Source organism: Chelonoidis abingdonii, chromosome 5 (genome assembly GCF_003597395.2).
Source record: "Chelonoidis abingdonii isolate Lonesome George chromosome 5, CheloAbing_2.0, whole genome shotgun sequence".
In the NCBI taxonomy this organism is placed as follows: Eukaryota; Metazoa; Chordata; order Testudines; family Testudinidae; genus Chelonoidis; species Chelonoidis abingdonii.
This window is the reverse complement of record NC_133773.1, coordinates 91,626,650-91,642,250: the sequence shown is the minus strand read 5'-3', so window position 1 is coordinate 91,642,250 and position 15,601 is coordinate 91,626,650. Positions and strand designations below refer to the sequence as shown.

The 15,601-nt window shown below is 38.0% G+C and overlaps 1 protein-coding gene across 3 annotated transcripts in view; it reads left to right on the top strand.

Annotated features, from left to right (window-relative positions):
* CEP135 (centrosomal protein 135) overlaps nucleotides 1–15,601 on the top strand; it is a 98,513-nt gene that overhangs the window by 67,520 nt on the left and 15,392 nt on the right. For all 3 annotated transcript variants that reach the window (XM_032782790.2, XM_032782780.2, XM_032782808.2), the window contains 6 exons: nucleotides 650–765; nucleotides 842–996; nucleotides 2,415–2,470; nucleotides 7,924–8,092; nucleotides 10,118–10,228; nucleotides 14,377–14,562. In XM_032782790.2, coding sequence (XP_032638681.1) covers nucleotides 650–765; nucleotides 842–996; nucleotides 2,415–2,470; nucleotides 7,924–8,092; nucleotides 10,118–10,228; nucleotides 14,377–14,562 — 793 coding nt within the window. The remainder of the gene's footprint in view (nucleotides 1–649; nucleotides 766–841; nucleotides 997–2,414; nucleotides 2,471–7,923; nucleotides 8,093–10,117; nucleotides 10,229–14,376; nucleotides 14,563–15,601) is intronic.

Here is a 15,601-nt window from a genome sequence, read left to right as displayed (position 1 = left end):
ATGTGTATACAAGTCACTGTTAAACTGATAAAGTTTTGAGAACTTCTGTACTGGTAGATAATTTTCTTGAAAATCTTCGGAAAGTTAAATGTGCTTGTTGATGAAACAGTGAAAGAAGACCTCATTCAACTGAAAAACTCTTGTTTAATAAATTCCTCATAATTATAACTGGTATTTATGGAGGAGGTAAGATAAACATGGATATTGTAAATCTTTCAGTACAAAGATTTAAATGTACAAATTTAAATGTATCAGTTTTTACTGCATCTATCAAGGCACTTTTATAAGATTTTGTTCTGCTCAGTGTTGACTTACAGCAATGTCTTTCTACAAAACAAATACTGTAAAATATATATATATATTTTTAAGATTCTCTCATGTTGACTTCAGTGGGCTTTCTAGTTGCTGTACTACTTTGAAAATCAGGCCACTTATCTTTTTCCTCTTGCAAAACTGGCATTTTGGTTTTATTATTTGCATTTGTTCTGGTTTATTGAGATGATGAAAATAACTTTGGCTGATCAAAACAATCCAACAGAGCGATGGTTTAGATAATCCTTTCAGTTTCTCTAATTCTTTGATAGTTTTATCAAAGAATGTATTTGAAATATTATGGTCTTGTGTTTTCAACTGACTGTTGATTTCTCAGGCTATTAAATGAACAACTACAGCGGTCCCTTGAAGATCTTCAGCACCAATCTTCTCTTAAAAAGGATGAACTTCAATTAGCTCAAGAGGAAATTGCAAAGCTAGAGGAGAAAATAGGTAATCACTTCATATTCTTTTTTGCATTAATTTTCTATATTTAAACCAACAAAAACACCCATTTCTTCTCTTACAGATAGGTTAAACCATATGAGCTCTTCACAGGATGAGACAGTGAATGTGCTTAGAAGTACCATTAGTGTCCTGGATAAGGAAAAGGACAGTCTTCAGGAAACTGTAGATGAAAAGACAGAAAGAATTGCATGTTTAGATGACAACTTAGCTAACAAGGTATGTGCACTAACAGTACTAATGGATTGCACTTGATGAGTACCTTCCATCTGAGGATTTCAAAGCAGAACGCAAAAATTAGGGCAAGATTTTGTTGTGATGCAAAAGGCCTTTGTATTGCTTAGGCCGTGTTAAAGATTTAAGTGGTACCTAAGGTCTTGTGCCAGCCCTCTGCTCAGGGTTTAATTTTATTAGGACTGTCAATGAAATTGCAGTTAACTCAAGCAATTAACTCAAAACAATTTAACTTGACTTGCAATTAATCGCAGTTTTAATCATGATGTTAAGCAATAATAGAATACCAATTGAAATGTATTATAAGTGTTGTTGGATTTTTTTCTAGATTTTAATATATTGGTTTCAGTTACAACACAGAATACAAAGTGTACAGTGCTCATTTTATATTATTATTATTATTATTATTACAAATATTTGCACTGTAAAATAAATAAATAGTATTTTTCAATTCACTTCCTACAGGTACTGTAGTGCAATCTGTTTATCATGAAAGTGCAGCTTAGAAATTTAGATTTTTGTTTTGTTTTGTTAAATGACTGCGCTCAAAAACCAAATAATATAAGACTTTAGAGCCTACAAGTCCACTCAGTCCTATTTCTTGTTCAGCCAATTGCTAAAACAAACTAGTTTGTTTACATTTATGGGAGATAATGCTGTGTGCTTCTTATTTACAATGTCACTTGAAAATGAGATCAGGCATTCGCATGGTACTGTTGTAATCTGTATTGCAACGTATTTACATGCCAGTTATGCTAAACGTTCATATGCCCCTTTATGTTTTGACCACCATTCCATAGGACATGCTTCCATGCTGATGATGCTTGTTAAAAAATAAGTTAATTAAATTTGTGACACAGTTCTCCCCAGAGTTCAATGTCTCCTGCTCTGTGGTTTTACCCACATTCTGCCATATATTTTGTGTTAAGGTAGTGTCGGATGACGATCCAGCACATGTTGTTTGATTTGAAACACTTTCGCTGCAGATTTGACAAAATGCAAAGAAGGTACCAATGTGAGATTCCTAAAGTTAGCTACAGCCCTTGACCCATGGTTTAAGAATCTGAAGTGTATTCCAAAATCTGAGAGGGACAAGAAAGTTAATACTCTTGCATGAAGTCAGATATCAAGACTAGCACTACCAGTGATATAACCTGCATCTACTGACTCCCAGTCATTTACCTTAACTGCTAGATAGTCTCCTTCTACAAATTTGAAATTAGTCCTAAGTTTCATTTTTATTGTAAGAAGTTTGGAAATTTGAACATTTAAAAAACCCAGTTACCTGTTACTGAATAGTTAAATTAAAGCTTTGATAAATACTACGTTAAAGTAAATTATGCTTAGTTTGAATTATTCTGGGTATTCTGCAGCATAATGTAATACTCATGTTTATTTCATAGGAAAAAACAATTGCTAATTTGAGACTAACTCTGTCAGAACTGGAATCCTCCGTAGAGTAAGTAATCACTGAAATGATTTTCTGTTTTTATTTTCCTAAGATCAATATTTTCTGCAGAATAAAAGTACTAGCAGCCAGGCTCTTATTGTATTTTTGGTGACATATACTTAATTATATATGTTATCAAACAGGGGGGTATGATTTACATTGTGGGAAAAAATATATCTCGTTGCAGAAAACACTTCCCCTCAAATACTGTAGGTGTGGATGGTGAGGATTAAAAGTGGTAATGGCAATTGTTTATCTGGGTAATTAAACTTATGTGCATTTAATTTTCCTATAAGTAGCACTTAAATTGCACTTCTAAGGGCTTGTCTACACTACCTGCCAAATCGGCAGACAGTGATCAATCCAGTGGGGGTCGATTTATCGCATCTAGTATAGTATCGGGGGGGTAGCCGTGTTAGTCTGGATCTGTAAAAAGCAACAAAGAGTCCTGTGGCACCTTATAAACTAACACTTGTATTGGAGCTTAAGCTTTCGTGAGTGACTACCCACTTCGTCAGACACATGTGTCTGCGTCTGACGAAGTGGGTAGTCACCCACGAAAGCTTAAGTTCCAATACATGTGTTAGTCTATAAGGTGCCATAGGACTCTTTGTTACTTTTTACACATCTAGTATATACGCAATAAACTGACCACTGAGCACTCTCCTGTCAACTTGGGTACTCCACCAGAATGAGAAGCGCAAGCGGAGTTGACAGGAGAGCATCAGCTGTCAACTTACTGCAGTGAAGACACCGTGGTAAGTAGATCTAAGTACATCGACTTCAGCTATACTATTCACCTAGCTGAAGTTGCATATCTTAGATCGACCCCACACGGTAGTGTACACAAGCCCTAAGTTAAAGTGACTTTGTAAACATGGTGTTGTGCTGTTCTATATTCCCCCTTAGTTGTAAGTGTGTTCCGATATCACAGGGCCGGGGGTGGGGGAAGAGGGGAGCAGCAGCAAAATTTGGCCTGCAGACTCTCCATTATTGGTGAAGTAATTAATTCTGCCTTCCTAAATTACTTGTACAGTTTTAATTAAATTGAATATCCCTCCTTACTCCTGGTATATAACTGCTATGTAGTGTTGTGTGGTGTTAAACAGTTCTATCCCAGTAGTGACTGCATTTCAATGTTGGATGAATGATTTCTGTATCTATAGTTTATAAAGTGATTTGGGATCCTTGTGAATGGACATTACTGTAGAAATTAGTGATGGTCCTGAACCACAAAGCTTGGATCCAGAACCAGATTTCCCCAAATCACAGGGATGTTTGGATCTAGGTTTTGGTTTGTCCCTTTATAGAGGTACCAAAGTTTGGTACCAGATATGAACTTCCCCATAGATCAAGTATATTTTGATCTGTGGGTCAGTTCAGGCCCATATCTGATAGAAATATCAAATGTTGTTGTTGTTGTTTACTGATAATGTTGGCCTTATTAGCACTTGAGTGATCAGTCTTCCCGCCATAAGGCCAGAGGAAGATACATAGGACAGGAACTGATCCAACTTAAACTGTTATTCCCCATTCACTGTATTTACTACTTCATAAATAAAACTTGTCATGTTTAGTCATATGGTTGATCTTTTGCATTGAACAAATGCCTACGTTCTACTTGAACCTTCACAAACCTATATGCCATCAAGAGAGCATAACTTAACTCAGTTTTATTTGGACTTTTATCTTGTGTGGGTTTGTGGGGCTATCAGTTAGAAAAGTTATCTTTATCTAAAACTACTCAAGATAGCCATCAGGCCATTTTTACAAAGTCACTTTTTAGGGTAAAACTGCAGCATAAGAGCATAACAACTGCACACCTAGTTGATAGAATGCAGAGTACACCATGCTTAGATGGAAGCAGATAATGAGTAGGGAGACTTGAGGATTGTATGACCGTCTATTTAAGCATACACGGAACACTTGCAAAATAATTGAGGCACCTTACTGGATGCCTAAGCTTTAGAGTGCTTTTAAATAAACAATAATTACTAATGTATGCAAATACCTTATATGTTCCCCATTTCATACAAATCAAATTCCTGAGCTATTTAATTTATTTTCAAAATTTGTTCTTGATTTCTATTGTCCTTAAAGTTTTTTACAAATTTAAACTAATGTCCACAAAAGCCACAAGCAATTGTGATAAAAATGTAAGTATTGAAAACTATAAAACAATATGAAACAATGTAAATCATACCGAACTATTGTAATTACATCATGTCTAATTCACTAACAATTTACTATTTTTAACTTCTTCTGGAAAATAGAAGTCCAAATAAATATTTAAAGGCTGCCAATCTTTGCTTGTCAGAAACCTTTAATAGAATTTATTGGCTTGTTTTTCTTCACTTCTTTATCTTCTCATATTTAAGGAAGTCTCTTGCTGAATCTGTTCTTTTCACATAATGTCAAAATAGCTCTTATATGTTATAAAACTGATGGTAATGTTTTTCTCCACAGATATAATAGCATAGAGATTACCGTTTTGGGTCTAGTGCCTCAGTGTTTACAGATCTGTTTTAAACCATGCAACTCTCTCCCAGTCAGCAGGGCATATATGTATGACATTTCTCGGGGGCTCCTGGGGCTGTGAGGCACCTCACAACCATCTGTCTTTAGCGTGAGGAAGCCTTATTTGTGCCTGTCATGTCAGCTCTTCCAGCCATTCGCAACACAAACACTCCCCTCTAGGCCTTGCTGGCTCCACTATCACCCTGTAAGTTAGCGATTGGCATACTCTATCCTTGAGACCTCTGAGCGCCATCCTAGAGTGTCTCGCCCCGGTCCATGGGACACTTGCAGAATTTACAGATTTGCTGCTTCCAAAGAAACAGTAATCCCCAGTTTACCAGTTCTACCTCAGGTCACCACGCCACTTAACACACAACATTTATGTATGTTTATAATGAAATCAAATATAAGTTTAATTAACAGAGCATAGAGATTCAAATAATAGCAAGTAGTAGTACTGGGAAAAAATGGTTACATATAAAATAGAATCACAACATGCATTCTAGATCCTAAACTTAAGTCACTAGATATGCTCATGTCTTGTAGAGTTTGGCTCACCCAAAATCCTTGCAACACTTCACAGCCAGGTTATTCTGTGACCCTTCTTTCATGAGACAGACCTGCTGTCAGCTTACCTCTTTGGTGAAGGATTTCAGTGTGTTTCTTTGCCCTTTCCCGCCACCACGAAGATATACCAGTCCCATCCTTTGTTTTATTCATAAACAGGACACCCCCTGCTGTTTTTCATCTTGCAGACTTCCTGTCTTGTAGATTTAGCCTGTGGCTCAGTATGCAAATAGGCAAACAGTATGCAAATGACCAGACAGGGTGATAGGTGTCTGTTATCTCCTGCCTGAAAGGAACATTTCCAAGGTATGTCACCTCCTGATGATCTCCTTTTACTCCAAGACCTTAAGAACATAATTTGCTTTATAGATACATAACTCAAATATTATCTGCGCACACCTTTCACAACGATTATGTCAGCTAGTGGGCTACTGGCTCTCAGTAGAGAACTTACATGCCTCCCATCGGTGAATTATTGTGCATACATCTGACCCAGGGAATCACTGTAAAACCCTATGCGTCCCCTGTGCATTCTGCCTATGTGTGGGAAGTAGCTAACTTATTGTAGCCACTGTCAGAATATAAATAAAAAAGAGTAATTCCTGTTCCTTGACAGTAGGGTATATATGCTTACCAGATTATCAATCACTGTGATCTCCAGATTTGTGTGTGTGTTTTCTCAGATACCAAGTCCTGAAGAGTACATTGTGGTCATCTAGTCTGACCACCTGTATGACAGAGGCCTTAGAATTTCCCCAAAATACTTCCTTGAGCATATCTTTTAGGAAAACATCAAAACTCAATTAAAAAATGGTTAGTGATGGAGAATCCACCATTATCCCACTGTGCATTGGTATAAAGGCTCCAGCCTCCCCCCAAACTCCCTTAGTTCCTTCTTACTGCCCATAATGGTTATTGGAATTGCTTGGCTTGCCTTAGCAAGTGCTCTGTGTGTTCATTGTAAATGAACTGTAGATAGTTTTCTAGATTTACTGTGTTAGTGCTTAGTTAATAGGGTAGATAACCTAAGTGTTCTTTTTTGAACATAGATGGGTTTTTTCTGTTACTTGGTACTGAGAGAGGCCTTGGTCACTGGGCTTCAAGCCTGGCTTCTCTTGCACTAGGTCAGTGCCCATGAGCATCCCACACTTAAGCTACTCAAAGTGTCTAACGGAAGCTTGTATTCAGATTTGTTGCCCACCACCAGTCCACTAGCCACATTGGAATCTGTTCAGTTTCCCCCAGTTTCTAGGTAATAACGCAGGACATTTGTGTTCTGTATCCTCGGAGAGGCATGGGGCACATTACTCACCAGTTGCTGCCTGTTTGTGAGTCTGGTACTGAGCAGCAAAAGGTGGCTCATGAGGACCTTGCTGGAAAACTGAAGGAGGAAGATTAGCCTCAGCCTGGGCTGTCTGCCTCTTCCTGCTCTTCTGTAATCTTCTCAGAGGGATTTTGCCTCCTCCAGATGACTATAAGACCCCCCAAGAGTTGCTAAAGAGAGAGACCCACGGGAGAATTAGTAGGACACTCAAGTGGGATGTGGGAAACCTAAGTTCAGGTCCTTGTCTTGCCTAATTCAGTGACTTGCATCTTCGTAGTTTATGCCACCTCTTTCAAAGGGGAGAAGTTTGGGTTTTGATTTATCAGTTTCCACTGGAAAAACTGTTAGTCAGAAAATTCCTGTCCAGTTCTACTCACAGTCATCTTTCATGAAGGACAGCAGTTACACCTACTAGTTTCAATGACATTTCACCCAACCCTCAACAGTTCTACATGCTTCAATGATGACTTGCCCAAGCTACCATAAGCAGTTAAGCACTTTATGCTAATAGGCAGTTCAACAGTTTACTCTGAGCTTTGCAAATTTTAATCCATTACATATGAGGGGCACAAGATCCGTGTAGTGGTAATTTGTTTACAGCAGTGATACTCAGATTGAGGTTTGGGAGCCACAAATGGCTCTTTAATGTTTCTCCCGTGGCTCCTTGCAGCACATGATATTAAAACACTATGTGAGTTAATTATTAACCAGTCAGGATGCTTTTACTATGTTACAAACCAATTGCACAATATTTGGTCAGTGATTTTGCTGTGAGAATAATATAATATATTTATATTATATATAAGAAGTAAATGAAACAATAAATTCACGCTACCGTGGCTCTTTTGGATAATGTTGATTGCTAATTTGGCTCTTGAACTACTGTGGTCTGGGTATCACTGGTTTATAGTTACCTTCCGAACAAGAAATAAATTAATAAGTTGCTCCTAAAGCTTTTGTATATTCAGAACTTATCTAACATTTTGAAGCAGTATATGCTATAATGCAAGAAGGGAAATTTTATTTAAGGTTTTCAAAATCACCCATTTGATAGCCAATTAAAGGAGGCGCTGAGTAACAGAGATCGGGAGATAGCTAGTCTCCGTCGCCAGCTTGATGCATCTCAGGTAGAGCTTGCAGAAACAGGAAGAGTGAAGGAAATGGCTCTGAAGGAGAACAGAAGATTACAAGATGATCTAGCTATAATGGCCAGAGAAAACCAGGTATGAACGTAGTGCCTGATAATGAAGTACACCAAAGCAGAACTGGTGTTAGGCATAAGCAGCCTAAGCAATTGCTTAGGGCCCACAAGCAGCTCAAGGCCTCCCCTCCCTTGAGTATGTTTTTAGTATGTGTCGAGGGGAGGGCGCAATGGGATAACATCATCTCTGCATGAAAGATTACTTGCATTTTGTCTGCATATGTTACTAAATCCAAAACTGCTATAGTCTCTTATGCATTCTGAATATTTTGCTGTTCTGTATTCTTGTGGAATACTATAATATTAAAGAACAGTTGAATTGAAATGAACATATTTAGGCTGAATTTAAATACCTGCAAATTTAAGAACTTGTTTCCTTTATTTGATCACCTGTGAAATCAAAATGCATTCAATTCTTATCCTCTCAAATAGCAAAAGGTTTGTTCTCTCATTGACATGTGGGGCATTTACATGTATAATTTTCCCACATTTTTGATAGGAGAATAAACCCTCTATCACATGGCAGTGACCTTCAATGTGCGTAGAAAAAGGCCAACATGTATAGTAGTTAGATTTCAGCATGCATATTATTATTTTATTACATTAGAATGGAAAGTCTATCTCTGTTTTAACTATAAACTCTTTCTTTCTCAGGCAATCCTAGCTCTTTGAAAAATGTGTTTGAGGGCTGAAATTTAAGTTTTATTTGTTGCTTGTGTCTCTTCAAATGCAATATAGATGAAAACCCATCTTGTTAGACTGATTGTGTCCATCAGAGGGCTCACACTGAATTAACTTCTAACACTTTGAGAATATCGGCTTTTAAGACATGCCATGTAATAATTACGCTTCGGATGGTGGTCATGTGAATTAAATAAGAAATGTTAATCCAGCTATCTACGTGTAAAATAGAGACAGTTTAAGGGACTCATCAGGTTTGACTGACCTTTTGGTGCATCACTGTCTTTCAAATTTTGTGCACTTTGGGGTTCAAGCATCAGAACAGCTGTAATTTAAATATAATGGTCGTAATTAAATCAGTAAGAAAGATGACACAGTGTTTGAGTTTGCTCAAATAGTCCTTTTCAAAACCATTAAGAATTTTTTCAAACCTAGCGAATGCTTCATTCTCCGTTAAGAAAAACATAATTTCTAGTTATAAAATAAATTTGGATATGGATTACTGAAGTATAAAAAAAAGTTCTAAACAAATTTTTGTTTTTTTTTAACTTGCAAAACATTAGGTCATAGGATATGTTAATGTAACTCAAATTATCTGACTAAAGCTTTTGGTTGTGTTGTAACTCAAGTTAATTGATTCCTAGTTAGTTTGAATTAACCAGCACAATAACAAATGTTAATTTAGATTCTTCACAAAAAAATTCTTTGACTGTGGTTCAGTCTAAGTTTCAGCCACTTTGTTAGTCTTCTGATTTTTGAGTCATGAGTGTTAATTTGAAAACTGTAAATGGAGACCTTGTGAAAGTAACAATAAGAGTCTGTTGTTTAGGTCACTTCTCTCTCTCTGCTTCAGATTACTCAACTGAGAAAGTAGGGAAAATGCCATTCCCCTAGCGTCAAAAGTGGAGGGATCTTGAAACAACTGCAATGGATGGTCACAGGGCGGGAGGCAGAGGAGAGGGGCTGTCCTCCTTCCCTCCACCCAGGGGCAAACTACCTTTTGTTTGGCTGGGGATGTAAGAATGGGCTAGCTGGTTGGCTCTCATCACCTCCACCCTTGCCTATTTAAACTCCCCCAAGTTGAATCCAGTGAAATAAGTGGTATGTGAGAATGGGAGGTATAACACCATTTCCCAGGGATTTTGTTAAAGTTGTGGCCTGCCAATTAAAATCCATTCTCTATGTCATTCATTCACCTCCATGTCCTGATCAATGTCGAATTTAACAGGATGTTATGTGGAAATCAGATTTACTGAATGAACTACCCCAAAGCAGAAGAAAATAAAATATAGGGCACTTCACAGGCATGCTTACTTTAGTATATTTTATTTTAATAAATTATTCAGTTTTCATATAATCTTTTTAGGCAGTCACTACTGAACTGGAAGAAGCAGTACGTGAAAAAGAAGAAATGAAGACTAGAGTTCATAATTACATAACTGAAGTATCCAGATTTGAAAGCTTAATGGCTTCGAAGGTGAGGAAATAAAGTCCGTAAATTGGCATTAGTGTGTTTTTTAATAAATGTTGTTATACTTATGACTGTTAATTAGCTTACAATAAAATTAAGGTTTGTAGATGTAAATTTTTCTCTATATTTTAAAGCTAGTAATGTATATGGTGACCAGATGTCCCGATTTTATAGGGAGTGTCCCAATTTTGGGGTCTTTTTCTTATATAGGTTCCTGTTACCCCCACCCTGTGTCCTGATTTTTCACATATGTTGTCTGGTCACCCTAGTAATGTATGCAGTCTAAACCCTGTTAGGTTACAGCCTTAAGACATTCTGGCAGACTTCAAACTTCATTGATAATAGTTACGTTGTCAGCAATTGTGAGGAGAAGCATCCTCACATTTGATTGGTTGGATGTTTTACAGTATAGACAGTGATATATTTCTAGCATTACTTCCTTGCTATGAGCAACAAAGCAAAATCTAATGATCTATTTTAATCAGGCTTGAAAGGATTAGATTTTTATTTGTAAACGTCATTTTCACTGTACACAGAAACCAACAAAAATATTTCCATTGAAATTTGGAACATAGGTAAAGTACAAAAAATTCTGCTTCAGAAATTATTAGAATCAAAATACAGTTATGTTCTTTGAATGGTGATATCTGTGTATTCCACAGTGGGTATGTGTGCTGTTCATGGCCTGGAGTCAGAGAATTTTTGAAAGCTGGGTCCATTGGTCTGCACATGTGCCCTTGCTCTTCTCATGCCTCCAACCAAGGAGATAATGGACGGAGCAGACCAGTTGCCTCTCCCGTTCCTTCTTATCATTGCTTGGCTTAGATCGGATCCTCTAGGGTCCAGAACTTTGTCTTTCCCTCTTTATTCTTCAGTCTGTAAATATATGTATTGTACATAGTTTAGAATTTTGCTCTACAGTATCTAGCTAAGTTTTATAGCTGCATTCCCCATCCTGGGGAACTCTCCCTCTCCATATCTCATTACCAGTACTGGACTATGCCCAGAACTCTGGGCTTTAAAATCTATACTTCTTTCCTGCACTCCTTCATGGTCAGCAACAACCATCAATGCTGCCTGTGCAGCCTCTGGGAAGCTCACATCATGGCAAAGTGCAGAATCTGCTGCTCTTCCCCCAGAGGGGTGGGAACTTCTTCTTAAGAAGCACCTTATGGAGAAAGCCATGAGGCTGCAGTTGGACTCCAGTCAGAGGACTGCCCCCTGTGCATCAGCCTGACTTAGGAGCAAGGGAATCTATTTTCACACATCACTTGTTAGGGTCTTGTTGGGAAGACAGGGAGTGTTCTCTTAAACACTAGAGCAAATCCTCTAAGCCCACTTCAAAGAAGTCAGATAAGCCCTCCCTAAGTCAAGTAAGTCTTCTTGCTCAGCCCACAAGGACTTAGAATATCCTAAATCTCAGGATTGTCACAAGAAAGCTCACAAATCCAGGGCTCTGTCAGTACCAGACCACACTGCAGTGGCAACAGTACCTCCTATACCAACTAAACTTAAACACCAGGAACCAATGGTACTGGCAAAAGGCAACCATCAGGAACCTCAGTCACTGATGGTACCGACACTGCTTCACCCAACAATGGTACAGACTGCTCCAGGTCCATCAGTTTGGTGAACAGGACCACCTCATGCTCCAGGGAGAATGGAGACTTACTCTATATGTGATGACATTTTTGGTGTCTCAGATTCTCCCTCTTCATTTCTATTAGGTCCTGACTTCACCAGTATATGCAAGTTATGGAAGGAGTCTGTCCCCCTTTGCGTATTCCAGCCATTGTTTACTTCCAGCATAACTATACTGCCAGTAGACACAGAATTGGTCTTTTCTTTCTCAGGAGACACTAAACCACCAGAAGAACCTATGTTTTCTTCTCTGAGAGATACCTTCCTAGACAAGAAACCAGGACCTGTATGGAACCAACCTCTGCCTCAGCACCTTCTCGGAACCGATGGTACCCCATGCTCTAGGGGGACTCCATAACCACTCTTTGACCTTTCTTATTGGCACTTTCCCCACAACTGGAGTGAAATAAGAGCAGAAAAGTGGATAATAGACATCATCCATCCTGGTTATGCAGTCAAACTTACTTACCTATCCCTTCCAAAACTCCTATCCTTGCCCATTTCATGGGCCATCCTCATGAGGAGATTCTCAAGCAAAAAGTAGAATCCCTCCCATGGTAAGGAGCAACAGATCAGGTACCTCTTCAGCACCAAGGAAAGAGTTTTTACTCAACATCCTTCCTAGTACTCAAAAAAAAATAAAAAATAAAAAAAAAAATAAAAAAAAAATTGTGGACTGCAGGGGTAGCTGGAGACCCATTCTTGATTTCAGCCATCTCAACCACTCTATTCGCAAACTGAAATTTTGCATGTTCACACTAGCATCTATAATTCCATACCTAGAAAAGGAACTTAATTTACAGCTCTTGATGTGAAGGACACATACTTTCGTGTGGGTACTCACCCCACTCAGAAACATTCTCTCAGAATTATAGTGGGCCCTAATTGCTTTCAATACAGAGTGGTCCCTTTTGGCCTTGCAACCTCTCCAGGGTCTTTACCAAGGTCTTTGTGGTAGTAGCAGCCCATGTCAGGTGTAGTTTCACCATTTTCCCCTATCTGAATTACTGGCTTCTCATTGCCAATATATGTCAAGAAGCCTATGAGTCAACTTCTTCAGTGCTTCAACTCCTGTCTTCCCTATGGCTCAGCATAAACCTGGAGAAGCCTGCTTTGACTCCAGCACAAACTCCAGACTCTTTAGATACTTTAGTAATAAGTGCCATAGAAATTCCTGAGAAGAAATAAATAATTCTGTCTTCATAACAGTTTTCAAATAGTGTCTAATAAACAAAGTGTGAGTGTATTGATCAATGTGGATATAACAAAATGTTGAATAGCTGCTCACTAAGCACCATCCATTTTGTGCATTGAATGAGTTAGTGTCCTACAGAGAGAAAGTTGTATGCGATCATATAGTCACAGCCTGTTTTATGTCAAATGGCATACACACAAGGCTGCTGAGTAAGGTTGCACAGGCAACCTTAATTCTAGTATTTCTTGACTTTTGAATGTTGGACTTTGAAACCTTAAGAATGTTTGTTCAATGTAGGGTTTTTTAATGTGAAGTATATACTTTTACTGTGCCTCCACAATGGGACCTCGATCCTGACTGGAACCTTTAGGCACTGTTGTGATACAAAATAGTAGTATCAAGAAGGTGTAATGGAAGAAGTGGGGGCCAAAGATGGGGTTTTATAGAACTTCCGTCGAGAAAAGAGAAAGAGTATCTGCTGAAAGACATGCCAAAGGAATTAATTAGAGAGGTGAGAGCTGAATCAAGAGAGAACAGAGTCATGAAAAGTAAGGGAGGATAAGATTTTAATAAGCAAGGTATGGTTGAAGTAGGTGAAAGGTCAAAGAAAAGATATGGATACAAACCCTGAGATGTAGCTAGGAAGAAGTTATTAGAGACCTTGGTGATTGGAAAGAAATATATGACCCTTTTTCATAGAACCCTTACATCAGAGAAAAAAGAACAGAGTATTGAAAGAAGGATAAAGTAATCCAAATTTGAGTATTTATTGTAATGACTGAAAACTTTAAAGCTAGAAGAGCTAATAAAAGGAGCTAATAGGCTGGACTGATCGTCTTTTAGGGATATCTTTGCTGGATACATTGCAGCTTTGGTAGAAATGATAATAGCAATATAGCTTTGATCTTGAGATTGGCAAGAAATTCCTGCCTTAAGAGGTAAAATATGAGGTAAAAAATATTAATATATTTTTCGTGATGTCCTTGACAGGTATGTATCATCAAACAATAGTGTGTATTCTGTAAATTGCTTTAAAAAAACACTTCTAATATAAACTGAGTTGGGTTGCTGTATCTGGGATACATTTGCTGCTTGACACTTGCAAAAGGAATGAAGCTATGTACTCTCTCCAGGGAGAGAGAAAGATGAATGCCTTCATACAGAGTCAGGGATATGGCAAAGGCCACTCCCTTCTTTTGAAGTAGTGTAACAGAAGTGGCTTGCAGGTGCAAAGAGGGATAAATGACTGGAAGGTACAAGACATTTGTTGCAGTAACACATAGTTAATTATGGAGTGATTTGATTTTATTTCAACTAGGAACAAGAAAATCAAGAATTGTTAGAAAAGTTCCGAATGCTCCACAGCCAAGCTGAGGACTGGGAAGTCAAGGCCCATCAAGCTGAGGGAGAAAGCAGCTCAATACGTCTTGAACTCCTCTCTGTAGATACTGATAGAAGACATCTTCGAGAGAGAGTGGAACTTTTAGAAAAAGAAATTCAAGAGGTAATAACCAATACCACCCAATAAAATTGAATCCTATCAAGGAAAATGGTTTATATTTAATTGCTTTTTTTTGTTTTTAAATAAAAGATAAGGAACATTTGCTATCCTTGCATGGAAACGAACTTCTATCCTTGAATGTTTTGAAGGCAGACACAGAATATTTAAAATGGTAACTGCAATTCTGGCTAGAGTAGTATCATTTTTACTCTGCTTAACTCACTGCTGATGCCATAGCAATAGATTTTCAGTTGTGGAGGGGGGGGGAGAGATTGTTTGCCAGTATGTTAAGAGCCTTTTAGGTTACCTATCCATAAAATAGGTGTGATATTTGCCTGCAGTATTTCACAAGGGCATGATTAATTATTTGTTCAAAGCACCCTGAGTTCCTTGACTGAAAGGCTCCGTGTGGTAATCTTAGAGGCAGTAGTGGTGGAGGTGTTGATATATTAGTAGTACCTAGTCGCCAAAGCCAGGGATCAAGGCCCTGTTTTTGCAAGATGCTGCAGATAAATGCAAACCAGTATTAGCACTCTGTAATGCTATGCTATTATTACTCAAATCTCTGAACATGCTCAATGGAGCCCATCTGAAATTACCATTTATTTACATAAATCAGAGGAGCTGAAGAAGTTTTTATGCTGTTGTTAGGGACTGGAGTTGATGTGGAATCTAGTGAATAGATTGAGGTTTTGAATGAGGCAATACCTTTGTCCTCTGAATCAGTTTGATTTTGTAGCTGAGCAGGTGTAAGACAGCATGGACAACCTCTGTTTTGTATGAAATAGAGCACTGAAGTATACTTGCAGGTAAACAGCAAAAGGATATGGCTGAATAGGAACAGCAATTTTGGAAGCAGAAAACATAGTTCTCTAGAAAATAAATATACAAGATTCTTCTTTTAAATCTACAATACTAAGAACAGTAAGACTACAATGTGTATCTATTTTTCAAAGTATTTGAAAGATCCTTGATGGTTAATTGTGATTAGTTAATAGTGAAATGTCTGTTGCATTTTGTTTCCTCTGTTATTTTTCTGAGG